The sequence below is a fragment of the Colletotrichum fioriniae genome (genome assembly GCF_027942845.1).
Source record: "Colletotrichum fioriniae strain IMI 355084 chromosome Unknown scaffold_3, whole genome shotgun sequence".
Classification (NCBI taxonomy): domain Eukaryota; kingdom Fungi; phylum Ascomycota; class Sordariomycetes; order Glomerellales; family Glomerellaceae; genus Colletotrichum; species Colletotrichum fioriniae.
Window position 1 is genome coordinate 1,053,707 of NW_027076839.1, and position 17,672 is coordinate 1,071,378.

The 17,672-nt window shown below is 52.4% G+C and overlaps 4 protein-coding genes across 4 annotated transcripts; 3 read left to right on the forward strand and 1 right to left on the reverse strand.

Moving 5' to 3' along the window:
• Positions 1 to 806: 806 nt before the first annotated feature.
• N0V96_003179 (uncharacterized protein) lies at positions 807 to 2,600 on the forward strand (the record flags this gene model as incomplete). Its single annotated transcript, XM_065756765.1, has 4 exons — positions 807 to 860; positions 936 to 1,376; positions 1,440 to 1,812; positions 1,879 to 2,600. 4 exons carry the CDS (start codon positions 807 to 809, stop codon positions 2,598 to 2,600), a joined length of 1,590 nt encoding a protein of 529 aa, XP_065614532.1.
• Positions 2,601 to 2,702: 102 nt separating this feature from the next.
• On the reverse strand, positions 2,703 to 5,038 carry N0V96_003180 (uncharacterized protein; the record flags this gene model as incomplete). Its single annotated transcript, XM_053190956.2, has 5 exons — positions 2,703 to 3,412; positions 3,503 to 3,872; positions 3,940 to 4,608; positions 4,671 to 4,825; positions 5,011 to 5,038. The coding sequence occupies 5 exons, from the start codon at positions 5,036 to 5,038 to the stop codon at positions 2,703 to 2,705; spliced, it is 1,932 nt and encodes a 643-aa protein (XP_053051381.2).
• Positions 5,039 to 6,111: 1,073 nt separating this feature from the next.
• On the forward strand, positions 6,112 to 7,221 carry N0V96_003181 (uncharacterized protein; the record flags this gene model as incomplete). The annotated part of the gene is made up of 3 exons (XM_053190957.1): positions 6,112 to 6,216; positions 6,292 to 6,570; positions 6,631 to 7,221. 3 exons carry the CDS (start codon positions 6,112 to 6,114, stop codon positions 7,219 to 7,221), a joined length of 975 nt encoding a protein of 324 aa, XP_053051382.1.
• Positions 7,222 to 8,088: 867 nt separating this feature from the next.
• Positions 8,089 to 9,586, forward strand: N0V96_003182 (uncharacterized protein; the record flags this gene model as incomplete). Its single annotated transcript, XM_053190958.1, has 4 exons — positions 8,089 to 8,366; positions 8,489 to 8,776; positions 8,853 to 9,321; positions 9,380 to 9,586. The coding sequence occupies 4 exons, from the start codon at positions 8,089 to 8,091 to the stop codon at positions 9,584 to 9,586; spliced, it is 1,242 nt and encodes a 413-aa protein (XP_053051383.1).
• Positions 9,587 to 17,672: the final 8,086 nt, after the last annotated feature.

Consider the following 17,672-nt stretch of genomic DNA (forward strand, 5'->3'; position numbering starts at 1 on the left):
CCGGTGCCACAACATTCTCCCTCGACTCGCCCATAAGACACAGTTGGCTAGCCAGTCTCAAAACTTAGAAGAGAGTCTCTGAAAGAGGTCACAAATGCCCTGCCCGTCTGAGTGGGTTCTCTTACGAGGGAAACTCCTTTCACCTTATTCTCTTACGAGGCCACGCCAAACAAGGACATCTGGGTATAATGTGAAGCCGACTTGAGTCGTTCCATGGTGCGGCAAGAAGAATAGCGACAAGTAGTCCCAAGCTTCTCCTAACACTGCGTTGGAGCTGCCCAATATGCCGTCGTTACGGAAGACAGGCTCTTCGTGTCAGCATCTCTCACCGATACTCACCTAGGCAGCCTCTCGGTGGCCCTTCCTTACCGAGGAGTCGGTCTAGGTCCGTCCCTGAACACTTGAACGCAAACAAACACCCCCTTTCTAACCCCCCCAAAGGCCAATCATCAGCGGCTAACTTCCCCGCAAGTTCCGCTAACTTGGGTTCCCCGCAGCAACCAATACGCCCATCTCCCCCCCAGGGTTCGGCGCACTTGGCCATTGGATGCCAGCAACATCCGAAATCCGCTAGTCGGGCAATTTTCGATGGGAGCAACGCCGGAGAGAACCCAGAGGAGGTCACAGGTGAAGAGGAGATCCAGTCTTTTTCCTCCTCCCGCATGACCTACCGAAACCTTCCGATCCATGAGGTGGGCTTTGGCCGATTTCACGATACTTGAGTTGAGCGTCACTTTCATGTTGTCAAGACTGAAACTACATAGTCTGCCAGCAGTTGCACATACACCGTCAGCTGCGAATTTAACATGCTCTCGCCTATGGCTAACGATGACGAATCAACCGCGGCACCCCTTGACCGGGTAGAAAAAACAGGCTCTCAGTCTCAGTCTCAGTCTCAGTCACAATCTCACTCCCAATCTCAATCTCACTCACAGCCTCAGTCTCAGACTCACTCGCGTTCTCATGCCCGATCTCACTCCCAATCCCAAGCATTCTCTCACTTCGGCTCAGCCGTGACCCCAGCCGCTTCGTCAACATGGGGCCTCGGCGAGCCAACACCCTCACACCATCTCTCATCCGAAGCATCAACGTCGCCGGCCGAGTCGTGGAGGCTGGATGAGTTCGTCACCGACCCCGGGTACCTCGCCTACCAAGAGGAGCTGAGATGCCTCATCTTCAACACGGCGCAAACGGCAGCTCCCACACGGGAGGGGACACCAGAGGCAGCTGATGGCGGCTTTTCTGCTGGGGGTTTCGCGGCGCCGGGTACTATCTTGGGCGACGAGGGAGCCGCACGACGGCAGGCCGGCCAGATTCTGGGGACAGGTCGGAGGTTAGAGTATTTGAAGAACTACGTCGGTGAAGTTGCGACATGGGTAAGTTCCAAACACATTCCACCTCTTCACTACACCGTTGCCAATGCTCATCATTTACAACAGCTCGACATGTTTGACAGCGACCGGGCTTTTGGCATACAAGTCCCCGTCCTCGCCCGCAGCTCCCCTGCGCTCCTCTACGCCGTCCTTGCCCTCTCAGCGCGACAGATGGAGCGAAAAGAGGGGAAGCAGACGTCGTTTGACAGCCTCGAGCTGTACCAGGAAGCCATCCGCCTACTGACGCCGTTGCTGCAATCCCGAGACCAAAAGATCATTCCCATCTGCACAATTCTGTGCTGTCTCGAGATGATGTCTGCCAGTGCTCAAGACTGGAGGAAACACCTCGAGGGGTGTGCCGCGCTCTTTGAATCGTTCTACGTTCACGGCTTCAGCGGCGGTCTACTTCAAGCCGTCTTTTGGTGCTACGCACGAATGGGTGTGTCCCAGTCTATCCCTTAATACCCTTTCTACAAACGGATCCTCTTGCTAACACACCCATCAGACCTATGCGGTGCCCTCATTTCGGATGGAACAGAAAGCACCCTTCTCACCCCCTCGAAATGGCTTCCCAGCGGCGCCTCCCACAACGAAGCAAGCGAACTCTTCCACCAGTCCGGAACCCCCGACATGCACGCCAACTACGCGGTCTACCTCTGCGCCAAAGTCTGCGAGCTCGTCGCCGACAGGACGCGCTACTTTGAGCTCGGCGACGTATCCGGCTGCAGCAGCACCGACGAGCTCACCGACCGCTGGATCCGCCTATGGGAAGACCTCCAAGCCTGGACACGCGACCGGCCGCCGGAGCTGCTGCCCGTCCAGAGCATACAGAGCAGCCCGTTCCCTCAGATTCTGTTCCTGCACTGGGCGGCCATCTCTTCGAACCAGCTGTATCACACGGCCTGTACGCTCTTGCTCGGGTCCATGCCGCGACCGCTTAACCTCAAGCTGGGCGGTGTTACGGGCTCCGCCATCTGGCACGCGAAATGCATCTGTGGCATATCGCTCGCGAACCCCCACCAAGGCTGCTTGAATAACGCCATCCAGCCCCTTTGGGTCGCTGGTCGACTTCTCAGTCACAAGTCGGAGCATGCTCTTCTTGTAAAGCTCATCCGCAGCATCGAGGCTGTGACGGGATGGGGCACCTGCTGGAGAATCGACGACCTGGAGGCCGCTTGGGGCTACAAGGTCCGCAAGGAACTTCGGATCGCCGACATGGTTAGATGATTTACTTTCATCATCATAATGATTACTCCAACTGCTTATGTGGTAATGGTTACCTTGGCTAGAGGTCGACGTGGTGTGATAGCGTCCACAAAGTGTGATTATCTACATCAAACCCCAATCCTCTCGAACTTTCGTCGAGAAGCCATCGACATCCCAGCCAGTCATGGACTTAATACGATCAAAACACCCCATGATTGCCTTCTGTTGAGGCTCGTACGTCATCCGCTGGGCCGCCAGATACAGCGACGCGACCAAGCAAAGATCCCAACTATCTCTCCGGTCATTATTCAGCGCGATCCCGCAGACGCGCTGAGCATGCCAAAGCGGCGACATAGACGACGACGACGACGACGACTTCTTACCCGCCGCCGTCGCCGCCTGCAACGTCCGCGGCTTATTCTGAAGCAACAACAACATGGCCGTATGATACAGCTGGTTCGCAAAGACGGCGGCGCCGTTGGTGAAGAGTATGACAGGGAACAACGTCTCGTCGCCGCCATCCATCTCCACCATGGGGCGGAACTCCTGCGCCCGGTTGGTGTACCAGGACCCGAGGGCGTCGCTGAGCATCGTCCAGCGGTGAACGGGTGTGAGTGGGACGCCGCCGCCGAGGTCGAGATCGGCTTGAGTTTGTGGTGGAAAGCTGCCTGAGCAGAAGTTTACGACTTTTGCGCAGAGGAGGAGGGGTTCGATGGTGTATTGGAATATTGTCTCTGCGATGGTGGAGGAGTTCCATTGTTGTGGGATTGGGTTGTAGGAAAGATGTTCGGGGATGGAGATGGGGGCCCCGGTTACGAGGGCGGCGGCGAGTTCTGCTATTTGGTTAGCTTCTGGTGAATTGTGATGTGGATTATCCATCAGGAAAGGGATGTAGGAAAGTAATGTAGGAGCGGTGAGTCTACCTAGTCGAATCAAGACTGATAATATCGCAATGGTCTTTGGAGTTGCTTCCGCTAGTGTCACATCCCAAAAGTTGTGATTTATAACAGCAGACAGGCTGTTCCAGCCGCTGGGGATGTCAGAGATGAATCGGCATGCTGTAGATAGTGTCAAATGAACCAAATCGCTGTCGCTGATGACTGGTCCGCTTGGCTGGAAAGCTTTCGCCTCAGCCAGAGACTTGAGGTATTCGACATCGCCGGACACCATGCGCATATCGGCCTGCTGTGCTGTCGCAGCAACGGCGAGAAGGGAGTGAAGAACCCCTTCAGATTCGATCGCAAGGCGAGAAACGTAAAGACCAAAGGTCTGTCCCATATCACACAAGTCAAGCTACGAAATAACCATTAGCAATCCAACATCCAAAGGCTCAAACACTAAAGCTTGATGATGAACTCACCCAAGGCGCGACCTGGTACCTAAAGTGACGCAACAGCTGCAGCAGGCGATCTTGTGATATGCTACCGGCCGCAGACACGCCAGATCCTCTCCTCTCCCTCGTGGAGTTCGGCGACAGCGACATCATCTCTCCGGGACTTACCACACCGATACTGTCACCACCACCAATCGCAAAGGACCCCGAGCCGTGACCAGGCGACTGGCCCAGCTCCGCCGGTCCTTCGTTTCCAAGCGACAGGAGAACATTCAGGGCCGTCTCGTAGGCAGCGTCATTATTTGGCGATGGGCCTGTCAGCTTCCCCGTGATATCGAGATTGCGCACCGGCGACGAGAGGCTCTCGTGACTTCCGAGGCTGCTCAGACTCTGGGTGGGCCGCCATTGCGTGAGCGGTGGGTGCTGGCGGTGATGATTCAGGGGCGTGAGGCTCGGCTCGAGTGGCGGTGGTTTAGTCGTCGCCGTTGGCGGCGGTTCTGGGGGTTGAGGATTTGCGTGGAAGGTTATCACCGTTGGCGTTGGTGTTTGCGACGGCGGCGGTGGCGGTAGAGATGCATGGTTCAGGTTCAGATCGTTTGCGATGTTGCCATTGACTCCATGTTGCTCGTGCGGCGGAGAAGATGCATGTAATGATGGGTCTTTGGCGGCTTGCTTGGAGGACCCGGCACCTACGAACTACATCTGCGTGTAAGTTGAGAAACATCCAGCTGAGTGATGGTTCCTAGTAGATCACGGACCTGAAGGCGCGAGTATTTTGGCCTTGTCGCATCGGGCACCTTGGGCGAGGGTGACACCGTCAAGGCATTCTTATTCAAGAACGTTAGTCTAGGGCCGTAGTGGCACTCAAAGTTTCCGTCGATGCAGCGCTGACATCGCGGCTTTCCTTCATCGCCTATGTTTGGTTAATAAAGTAAGTCCATGGTAACTTTGATGAAGCGTCACCGAGCAAACAGAGACAACCTGCAGCGTCATGCGAAGTCATGCCAGCTCTGCTTGGTGAGGTGATATCTCAGTGGGTCTCAGACGACATTTACGAGCAATACGAAGGCAGATATGGACAAAGCGAGAGAGGCTTACATTTACGCCGTCGGACCCGACACTTCATACACCCCGTACGAGTCCTCTTGTGTCTCTGTTTCGAACCTCCTGGACCAGCTCCAGCTCCAGCTCCAGCTCCAGCTCCAGCTCCAGAGCCGCTTGCTGATACTGCATCTGTATCATCCATCATTATCGCAACCGGCTGCTATGTTTGGGGTGCTTGTTGTGTGCCCATGGCTGGAGGACGGACAACGGCGGCCGGAGGGGATAATTTTGTCGGATTGGGAAGGCGGAAAAGGTCCCCAACAAATAGTGGAGGGTTTCCCGAGGTACGGGCTCGACTCCAGAAACTCTGGAAGCATGGACGGGGAAGAAAGAGCTGCGCTGGAGTCTCTGGATAAAGTTGGTGTGTGTGGAACAGGGGGAGGATGGTTTTACAGCGACAAGTCGGGGTTCAGCTGACGCGAGTGCGGTTCGGGATAAGCGTTTGCAGGGACATTGCTGTTTGTGGATATTATCCATGGGGTTTGATCATTGATGAGATGATTCTCAAGCTTTGGCGAGTGAGACGACGTTAGATGAGTCTACGGATAATACATTGCGAATCTTGACGGTTAGCGTTTACTCTTACCGGACAACTTCCGATGCTATCCGTTGACATCCCTTGAGTCTGTGTGCGAATAATTACTCGACACTCAGCTCATAATTCCCATTTGATCATTAGGTGGACGGCAGAGAAGCTCGTCTCCTTGAAGCGGGCTTCTAACCCCTCGTGGAACCCCGTCGAACACGAGTCAAACCGGGGGACGCTAAGCGCGGGGATACATGCCCTTTTCTGAATCGCGGGTGCTTAACATTGCCATATTCGGTAAGCCCTACCACCTTACCTCTCAGACTCAACCCCTCCATGATGATGCTCAGAAGAACAGCCGAAGGGATGGCGCTGTACTGACGGAGGCGGGGTTATGTGCGCATTTGAAGTGAGGGCGGGGTTGTACAGAAAGAAAGAAAAACAAGAATCTTGTGACAGAGAATATTAGAACTCAAAGCTCGTCATTCTAGAGTAAACTCGTTTCATTCATCACGCAACCTCTCTTCCTATCACTCTAGTATCTATACCCCCTTTTCAAAATCTTCATAATGGGCAAGGACACCATCACTCTCGCTTCCGGCCGTGAGATGCCCCTCGTGGGCTTCGGTCTGTGGAAAGTTCCCCGCGAGACCTGCGCCGATACCGTCTACAACGTGAGTTTCACTCAAGTGCTCAGTTCTGTACACAAGTATCTATGTTCTCTAATCCGTGAGAATGTCTCCAATTAGGCCATTAAGACTGGTTACCGCCTCTTCGATGGCGCCTACGACTATCAGAATGAGAAGGAGGCCGGTGAGGGTGTCCGCCGCGCCATTGCCGACGGCCTGGTAAAACGTGAGGACATCTTCATCACCACCAAGCTGTGGAACAACTACCACCGCAAGGAGCATGCTGTCGCCATGGCGAAGAAGCAGAACGAGACCTGGGGTCTGGACTACATTGACCTGTTCCTCATTCACTTCCCCGTTGCTCTCAAGTACATTGAGCCCTCCAAGCTCGAGTACCCTGTAAGTGCATGAATGCCTTCATCGTTTTAACCAAAGGTTCGCTGACTCTGAGACACAAAGTGCTGGTGGATGGACTCCGCGCAGACCATCGTCGAGCCCGACAACGTCCCCATCCGCGAGACCTGGGAGTGCATGGAGCAGATCGCAGACGAGGGCATCGCAAAGTCCATCGGCGTCTCCAACTTCCAGGCCCAGTCCCTCTACGACATCCAGTCCTACGCCCGTCACCCCATCTCCGCCCTGCAGATCGAGCACCACCCTTACCTCGTCCAGCCCGACCTCATCTCCATGGCCCAGGAGAACAAGATCGCCGTCACGGCCTACTCTTCCTTTGGCCCCCAATCCTTCCTCGAGATCTCCAACAAGCGCGCCACCGGCGCCCAGGGCCTCTTCGAGGTCGATGCCATCAAGGCGATCGCGGACAAGTACAAGGTTACCCCTGCGCAGGTCCTGCTGCGCTGGGCTACGCAGCGCGGCGTCGCTGTTATTCCCAAGAGCAATAGCCAGCACCGTCTGAAGCAGAATCTCGAGGTTAACGGCTTCGACTTGACTGCCGAGGAGATTGAGTCCATCTCTGACCTTGACCGTGGTCTCCGTTTCAACGACCCTGGTTTCTACCTGCCCCAGCGCCCTCTGCGCATCTTTGCATAAGCAAAGCGTCTTTAAGAGTCACGTTATTAGAGAGGTTAGGTTTAAAAAGGCTTGAATAGGATTGATGGTCTCAAGACATGACACGAATTAATGAAAACGAATTCCTCAACTATCACGACCTTATTCGCCCTATTTCCCTTGTGCCTGTGACCAAGTGACAACTACCCCAGTGTACCGACGCTATAACGAGAGATGTCCAAAACCATTACTTGCCAGATCTACCTCTGATACTTTTCAATATTGTATCGAAGCCATTTCCTCTACCCTGATCAAATTTGCCGCACCGATGACGGCTCGGGACTCGGCGGCTTCGGGGTGGTGACAAGCTGAACCGCTTCCCATAATCCGGACCCAATCATCTGGACAAACCGCGCACAGCCGGCATGTTCCCCGGCGCACTGATTTAGAACTGCCGGATGGTGCTTAGCATCTCCCAATCAGGTAATGACTCGACCAAGGCTCGACAGAAGAGGCATGCTTAGTCGCTCGGTCGATTCCCCGCATGTTGCCCAGACCCTTAGCTATGTTGAGCTGTTGGAAATTCGGACATTGCTACCGGCGGAGGGGGTATCACACGACGATGAAAAAATAATCATTGTTTGACGGGACGGGACGCATGGCGGGTTATAGGATAGGAGCGCTTCCTCGACGAATCCTGTCAGATTCGATTGCCCAGCCGTTTCCCCTTTCACATCACGTTTCTTCCAGCGACAGTCCTTGAACATTTGTTTCTCTCTTCCGTGTTGATCCTAACTACATCGTGGCTACTTTGCCGATAGGTGCCCATTTGTTTGAAAAAGCGGTCGTTTCTCCCAAGTCACTGTCATCTACCTTTCGTGTTATTCCCGAAGGCCAGACACCTTCAGAATGGTCGCCACCACGACCTCGCCAGAGGCGCCAGTTAATGGCGTTGCGCCCACAAAGTCCAATGGCGTCGTTGTCGTGACAGAGTTGAAGCAGCACAACCACCACCGTCACCACGAGGCTGCCACCGTCATTGCCAAGGAAGAAACCATCAAGGCGCCGCTACCGAACCCTTCGCTGGTAGTCACAGCCGATCACCAGCTCAAGGCAGAGGAAGCACCCGTTCTCGCACCAAAGGCAGGAGAGGCATTGGTCCATGTCAAGGCTACCGGAGTGTGCGGGTAAGTCTTTCTAGTCTCATTCATATGAGTCAAACGCGCAACCCGCCTCGGTTCGACCAGAGTTCAAGTTCAGTTGCAAAAGAAACCTGAAGGCAAAAGCTGACTTTTGAAACGCTCTACAGGTCTGACATCCACTTCTGGAAAACGGGTCGCATCGGAACGCTTGTATTCGAGGGAGACTGCATCATCGGCCACGAGGCAGCAGGCGTTGTCATCCGCGTCGGCGAGGGTGTCAAGAACCTGAAGGCGGGCGACCGCGTCGCGATCGAGCCGGGCGTGCCCTGCGGCGAATGTTTCCTGTGCATCGACGGACGGTACAATCTCTGCGAAGATGTCCAGTTCTCGGGTGTTTACCCATACCATGGCACGATTCAGCGATACAAGTGCCACCCGGCCAAGTGGCTTCACAAGTAAGTCCAGCTTACCCTCGCAAGAAGTCTCAAGTGGACACATGTAGACACGTATCTAACGCCGGACTCGGGATAGGCTCCCCGACAACATCTCCTACGCCGAAGGCGCCCTCCTCGAACCCCTGAGCGTCGGTATGCACGGCATTCGGACCGCAGGCCTCTCCCTCGGCGTCGGGGCCGTCGTATGCGGTGCAGGTCCCATCGGTCTCGTCACCCTCGCCGCAGCGCGGGCCTCAGGCGCTCACCCACTTGTCATCACCGATATTGAGCCCTCCCGCCTCGCCTTCGCCAAGACGTTGGTCCCTAGCGTCATTACGTACAAGATTGACCCCGCGCTCGGTAACGAGGGCAACGGTAAGGCTATCCGCAAGTTGTTCGGCGACGACGAGTATAGCGCGCCTAGAACGGTGCTTGAGTGCACCGGTGTCGAGAGTAGTATCTGCACCGCTGCTTTTACCGTTCGTCGCGGTGGTACGGTTATGGTTATTGGTGTTGGAAGGGAGATTATGAACAACTTGCCATTCATGCACATTTCTCTTGCTGAGGTAGGACAACATACACACAGACTTCAAACAGAGACAGGTACTGACGGGATTTCTCTAGATCAAGCTCGAGTTCATCAACAGATACCGTGACACGTGGCCCGCGGGCATCGCTTGCCTGAGCAGCGGCATCCTTGACCTCAAGAGCCTCATCTCTCACACTTTCCCTCTCGAGAAGGCTGTCGACGCCCTTACGCTAGCTTCAGACTACAGGAACGGCAGCATCAAGGTTCAGATTGTAGATGAGACTGACTCGCCCATTTTCTGAGGCGGTGTTCAGGGAGTTGAAGGTTTGATATCAGGGGTGCATGGGCTAGTATGGCCAGGTAATGAGAATTGCATCAAGTAGCATACTCAGCGTATATGGCGTTATGGTTTATCGATTATATATACAAGCAATCTTCTCGGATTCTATCAAGACGTTCCCGTTCTGACTTACGTTCAATGATCATGTTCTAACGTGATACCCCTGGAGACCTCGGGGTTTTTCTGCTCAGATGAGCAGAGCTTCTTGCAGCTTCATAATACCCTGGCATGCTTTCTATTGAACTGCCTTAGACTGTGAATCCCTACTAGTAGTAAATTGGTGTTCCTCACTTACTGATACTAGTTGTTGGGCTCACTGGGCAGGCCTGTCCTCGTGGATAATATGGACGTCCGACCCGTTATATACTGCAACCGCCAGAACCTCCCGGCGACGATAGTCAGCCCATCCCTCAGTCCATACCATCGCATACATTGGGGGGTGTGGGTCTTCAAATTGGTCAATGATCTGGCACCTCCAGGGCCTATCTGACTGTTCCAAGTGAATTTCTTGCGATATCATAGTATGAATAATCGCAGCGTCAAGCTGTCTGAGCACTGGAAGGAAGTGGGGAGAAGCCTCAGGGGTCGGAGACTCCATCCACAGATCTTCAAAGTGCTCTAGATATCTCTGCTCTGCACGTCTTCTGCGACTATCCGGAAACCGTGAAACTGGAGGCGGGTACCAGTAAAGGATTAACTCGTACATCTTGGTCCCGTAGCGGATCTTATAGACCATGTCCATTCTCTTCCTCTCTGGGTTTGATGGCCAGTCTGTGTTGAGTGCCAAGTATGGTGCTGCGCTATCGGGCCATGTTGATAAGCCAAATGTCACCGATTCTATGATTGGGGTTTGCTGAGACTCATCTTGGTTAGAAGAGGTCTGAATTCCTTCAAAGGCAGGAGGTGAATTGTCAGGCTGGCGGTTTTGAGGAAGACGACAAGGAGTATGATCATTCCCAATACCGAAATCAGTCCATTCGGGTAGCTGAGCACTCATTTTCGCGACCGGGTTCGAAACGCTTGATGCTTTTTCTTTTGCCTGTTGTGGGCAGAGATGGTCGTGCGTTGAACCTTTATACTTGCTTTATTTCATACCTGAGTGAATCGGAGTCGGTGAATTAAAGCAATCGTCAAAACATTCAGTGTCAGCGCGTGACATCGCTTATTGAGACCTTTGCCTAGTTCTTATTCACGACATGTATACTTCTCCAATATTCAAGAATATTATTTTGATCTTAAAAAATTGAAACGTCTGTTCAGTATCGCTTTGCACGATGACTCCAAGTATGGAGTGAGACTTGACGAAAACAGGCTCAGAATATGGAGGAGCCGTTTGGCAGAGAAGTGAAAACCCTCCTATCGATGAGAACAATCACATTAAACGTTACATGAATCTCCCAGTTGGCGAGCGAGTATGATCCAATTCCCAGCGGACGTGGCATTGGACACCAGTCTGGTCGCCAGATCAATCCTTATGATATCATTCCCGGTGAAGGCAACTGGAGTTCCCACCGGTACTGTCCTTGGAGCAGTGTTAGCATTCTGTCCCCGCCTGTTAAGTGAAAGCTTCAGACTCACGAGTTATAGCCAGTTGTCACGGCGGTGTACTGCCAGTTGTACGCAATCTGGTCGCATGAATGTAGGATAAAGTTGGGCGTCTGCGTCACGTTGGCTGTCGTAGCGTTACCACCTGCTGTCAGGGCGGCCCAGAGTCCATCAATCCCGATAGTCGGAGGACCGAATGTATCGTCGTAGCTTGTGAGATTTTGAGAAACGATAGTTGCCAGCTCCGCCTTGCTAGAAACGCCAGGGGTGGAGAAGACACTGAGCCATCGACTGGTGATATCCCATGCTTCGTCTTCACACAGACACAATGGTATCTCTCTTCTAGGAGAAAGAGATGATCCACTGCTCACTGCTACAAGGTCAGTGAGCAAAATCGACACTAAAGCAAGAGGCCGCATAATGATCAAGTTGGATGTTCAATACTACAAGCATAGGTGATGTCGTAACTTTTATCTCGAGGAGACCCGTCTTCTTAAGTTTTCGACACCTTCCATTCCACGTGGCACAGATTGTAGACTACTTACTAGAGAAGACATGAAACCATCAGAACAATACTGCAGGAATGCGCAAACTCGGTAGCTTTCGGCTGGTCCCGCGGGAATATCAGTCGACACTGATTGAGAGGAATGTGGCGGTTGAACTTGCCTGCATCCGGAGGTCTTCGAGGCGCCACAACAGCCGACACCAAGCAAATCAAACTTGACTGACAGCCATTTTGCGTTTGCGGGTACTTCATACATGGTTTAACCGACAAGGTGGTATGCAGTGAACATTGAGAAAACGAGTCCAGAAACGTTCACCAAATCAGAACAGGTAGCAATCATGCCATCTGTTTGGCTCAAGTACGAGTGAGACATCTGCTGGCGTCTCGGATGATTCTGAGAGCTCCTGTTTAATTTTCAGCCGCACGACAAGACCTAACAGCGAATCACCATGTGGAAATTACTGCTCTAGAGACTGGAGACAACGGTGTGATTCATATGAACTATGATTACGTCTAAGTATGCATGCAGAAGTACGTTGGGGGCTTGGATGGCCCGATATCAGATTACTTCTATTTGACTTAGAAGCTCATGTGGGCGTCGGCGGGACGTTCCTTGAAGTTGATTGTCGATATTGATATAGGAAAAATGTGGCTGTAGAACGCTCATGTATCGTAAAACATCGGCCCAGCATGGATAGCACCCCTATTACTCATCCGCTTTACAGGCCGCTTTAATCATGAACTAGTTTTTTTTTTCTTTTTCTTTTTTTCTTGTCGCTAAAGTATGACAAGTTGGAAAACGCAGAATTTCTCTATCTCGCTCGCGGGAAGGTAATTAGAGATCCATCAGCTAACGCGACTCCATGCCCTTGAGTACTACCAGTCCTAGCGGCGCTGGATCTCAATTGTGTGGGGATAGACTTTACAGTTGGAAATCGATGAACAAAGCCCATGCATCCCGGATGACCTATCCAAAGCTTCGGTTCGATGCCCTTGGGACGCTGATCAAGCCAAGCAAAGATCAACCAAAGACTATTCGCTTCGGATTCTGATCTGCCCTGAGTCCTATGCTTCTGGACATCGCAAATGCAAAAGCCATTCAGCGGTCAAGTTCGCGGTCTCTGCACCGATCCCCAGGAATCCGCGGGAAGGGAACAGAGGAAAAGATCAGCGACCTTGGCCTGCATCCCAAACCTTGCAAGTTGTACGGATAATGGAGACTATCGATCCCCAACTGCAGGTTCGAATCTCGGCAACTGGTCGCCGGGACGGACTAGGCACGCTGTTCTCTTTCGTCTCTTTGGCTGGCTGCTTGAGAGGCCCAATAGGCTTCCGGACGTTTGGTCGTGTTGGTACTGGCAGGTTTCAGCAGTTCATGCAACATTGTAACTGCGAGATGCGGGCGCCCGAAGCATCACGGCTAACCTGTCAAGTTTCCTTACGCAGTAGTTCGTCTGAACAAGGTTAAGATTAACCTGGTCTCCGTCGACCCCGTCGTAGTATCCCTTCTTTCTCCAAGGCCCAATGGCACCGAGCGTCTGCCCACGTCGGCGTCCGCCCACCTGGGCAGCAGAAAATGGGTTGCCAGTCCGAAGAACATTCGGCAGGCAGGGGAGTTCCATTCCCAAAATCCCAGGATCTAGGATCTCTGCACCGCTAGTCGTGTCAGACCACAGCGGGACCGGCTCTTCTAGCGTCGGGGTCCTGGCCTCGAGACGGGCTGTCATTGCCTGTCAAAATTGGCTAATTCCTTGGGCCGACGCTTAACAAGGACCCATCGCCCTTGTCCACGTCAATCACTGCCATAAGGAGTCTCACTTGCGGAATCTCCATCGCCTCATTTTCGCTGAGCTGGGCGGGATGGGGCCGAAAGCGCGTCTTTCGTGACGAGAAGAAAATCTCTCCATTGTGGGAAGGTGAAAAGCCAGAGACTACGATTCAGGTGAAGACTTAGTGGTCTCTCCTAAGACGCCTCAAACCTTAGACAGTGCGACAGTCTGGTTCTTATCACGTCTTCTCTAGTATTATTGAAACCGTCATTGGAAACCCTTCTGCCGGAACTACGTAGCTCCTAGCCTTGCCTATGGGCTAAGTGTTACCCAAATACACTTTGTAAGTTTTCATAAAATCGCTGACTGCACATAAGAGGATCGCAACGGATGGAGACAACGCGTAAACCCTGCACCAATCTCTCCACTAAGCGTTCGTAGACACCGACGCCAAGCCCGCATCATGTAGTTGAGTTTCGACCTAATAAGAAAACCCAGGATGGGAAAGGGCACAACCACTGAGGAATCGAGAATTAGAGTTGTACTCGGGATGGAATGGAGTCGAGCTCCGTACTTGTTTGGCGAGGGAACACAAACTCATCATGCGCGCTCTGGAGTCTGATTCAGTCTGATTCTTGCGGAGTAGACCGCCGAGAGATTCAGATCCACTGATAGGCAAGATCACACGATCGTCGATAGCGTCTTGACTCTCAGCAAATCAACAGTAAACCAACAGTAAACCAAAGTGAGATTATAGAAGGGTATCCAAGGTATTTAAATATGCAGAAACAAAAAAAAGCAGCGAACTGCGGTCGTGCATGGGGCGGCTCAGTTGATGATTACTTGCCCGCACCCGGCAGATCCAAATAGTGGTATTATTGAAACCCTGGCGGGATGTCCCGCGATCCACAACGCCCAAGAACGCCGATTAAAGTTTCAAGCATCAGCTTCAGCTTAGAAAGCTGTTCCCTTCGTTGGCTTGTCGATCGTTTTGTACTCGCTTGAGTGTCGAGATTCCAAGTCATTTACGCTGGTGTTGGATTCGTACTGAACGTTGACGTTTGTTGTTCTGACGATTCCGTTATATGTCATGATTTCCTCTTCAGAGCCCGATGGGGAAACACTGCGTATTTCCGTGCAGTGCGCTCTTGAGCGCATCTCTTTGAGTGTAATATCGTTGTTCTCTTGTACTCCCGTTGGATTTCGTAATGAGCCGGTCGCGTACTTTCCGTAGTATCCTTTTCCGGTCGTCTTCTTGGTCGTGCCGCCAAATAGCTTCGGCATCCATCGGCGGAATAGAGGACGCAATGCAGGAATGCAGGCACAGAAAATAGCTAGATTGACCTCAACGGTAGAGCTCACAAGGCCAATGTTATGAAAGTGATCGGTCCCTGGAGGTGATGGGACGAAGAAAAGCTTGTAGATCTGGATGACTCGGATGACCGCAACAACCGTAACTCTATTAATCCGAATTCAATTAGCTTTATCCCAGGGTTGTTGTTACCAGATATCATCACTTACACAAGACCCATAAGGAAAACCCCAATGACTGCCATTTTGGCCGCCAATGGCATCTTGAGCCCGAGAAATATCCAAAAAGGCAAAGCGAGTACCAGAAGGTCCGAGACGATCGTGATACAAGATGCAATGACGTGAAACGAGTTGTCGACGCATTTTGTGCCTGGCTGGCCTCGCAAAGAGAAGTCCCAGTTGGCCTCCATCGGTAAGCATTGGAATAAGGCGGTAAAGAAAACGGCGACTGCGTGACATGCGTTGAAGATGTTGAGTCCGATAATGGCGGTTCGAACGCCTCGCTTTTGACCACCTAGTCGGAGTAGAAATACCAATACCGATGCTTTGACCAAAGCAAGAACTGGATTGTAGGCCATCTGCACCAAAAAGTTCCACCACAGCCCGGCCTTGTTGTCGAAATCCTTGGGGACATTTACAGCTCTCCATCCGAAATAATTTAGTTTCACAACTAAGTTCCAACAGTGTCAGCTTACTGGCCAGGTTATCATTCCTGAAGCATAGTTCCACTTACACATGAACAGAGGAGGTGTCATTAATACAGCAAATAGCTTTTTAACCATTAGCAACATCTTCAACCGGAAACACCTCCGTATGCCACACGGAGAAATATAGGGTGAGGCTCATACCAAGGCTAGGCCACATAGCCAGTCATCTAATGGTCTATTGTAAGCTTCAATCAACAACGCAGTTATGCTGATATCATACCTAGTCCCCATTGACGCGTGCTTATCCGACCATACGCCCGCAGGCCAAACGTGCAAACCGATAGAGCTGGAAAGAAGAAGATAATAATGATTGCAGTCTCCTGGAGTGGAGGTGTGGGTATCGTCAAAACGTCGGGATGCGGCGGCGCGCCTCGAGGTAGTAGATGAAATGGCATCTCGGCCAGATCTGTGACGGGATCGGCTTCGGAAAGGTCGGTTAGTTGCAAGAACGCGCAAAAGACTCGGACTGGAGGTTTGCGGCAGTCGGGACGGAGTGACTGGGACTAAGATCACCAATGGAAGAGAAAATCCGGAGAAGAGGCAACAGGTCCCATCACAGCCTTATGGGAATCGGGAAATCTTTTAATATTCCATACCGAAATCTTTTTGCTGCCCAAGACTTTCTCGTTTCGTGCGGATTAATAGCACCAAGACGAAATACGACCTTCCTCTATATTAGCCAACCAGCAGCAAAGGGCAGATCTCGACACACGGATCCAAAAGCCTGCCGTCTAGAGGAGCTGAGCAAGTCAAAGTTTTCGGCTGACCCGCGGAAGGATCCCCTCTTCGGTCTCTCCCTTCATCATCTCTGATCAAGAAGGATCGCCCTTCCATTCCCCATATTTGCTTGTTATGCAGAGCGCCTCACTTCCCCGGACCAATGAAGTTTGCTAGCACATTCCAAGACACGCATTGTCTGGAGGGACCCGAAATCTGCAGTGGGCAGGGTTCAGAAAGTTACTCAGAGTGGTTTGAGATGAAGAGAGGGCAGACAAAAGGGCCAAGTTCGACCAACCAGTTCCCAACCTGAACCAACAGAGTTTACAGGCAACAGAGAGTCATTGACGACCAACGCGTACGCCTACGGTTGGGGTGTGTATTTTTACAAAGAACAGGAAAACGGATCCTAGCTGCGCCGAGCCTGACTAGCAGCCGTGGCGTTCCGTTGAAGAAGGCAGACAGGCGGCGCAGAAATCCTCCGAGTTTCCCACCCGTTCGACTGCCTTGAGCGGCGCAGACTTTCCAAACGGCCGGTGGGCAGTACGGTCGTTCGGTGTGGTCATTGTCGGGGCCCCGAAGGCCAATTTGGGTTGCTCATAGCTGAAAGAAGTGTTCGAGTCGTAGTCGAAGGCGCACGGTTGTTGACGATATTACTCTGATCGGGTCTATCCCGAAAGTCTTGGTACGGAGTACCGATGATGGGCCTCAGTGCGTGATTTTGACTTCACAAGTGCATTCTAGAACGATAAGAAGCCCCAGAGCACTCGCTTCCAGGTTCAAAAAACCTCCCTGCGTTGCCGACTTCCCTTTGACGTGGGTGTCAAAATAGGCGGCTTGGCAAGTGGCAAGGGAATGAGCTAGTGCCCCTGAGATGATGCAGGACCGGCGGGACATTGTGCCCCGAGGAGGGGCCAGTAGGCAGCCAATGCCATTAAAGAGTCTTTGAATTTCACTCTGACATTGGGCTTTTCAGCTGCTACGTTGCAGTTGCGGGAGGAGCTCTGATAGTCTTGACGGTTTTGCGACTCTTGGAGTTGAAGTTGTGTGTACTAGTTTCATCCCATACCTAAACGAACCACAGACGTTGAAAAAAGGATGACCTCCGCAAAATAAAGCCCAACTTCTACAGCGCGGCTCCAGGTACGGCTATTGAACCAACCCGCAGCAAACTGCCGCGAGTGCCGTGAATATGCCGCTGTGTGTCGACGGAAACGGCGGTTTGCTAGGAAGACGTTGGGGGTAACTTGGGGGCTAGACAGTAATTAATTTCGCCCAAACCCTGGCCTGCCAAGTCTTCGTATACAGGCATCCCTGCTAGGCCATTGCGAAGCCCCAAGGAAGCAGAATCCCATTCTCCATCGGCTCGGTTGGGAGTGGGAAACCACCCCTCGAGGATGATCATCCTGCTTTTTGGTCCTTCCAGGTGCCGCTTCTTTGATAGCAACTCCTGGCGATGGAGTCTTCATTTTGCCTATACGGACATAAGATGCG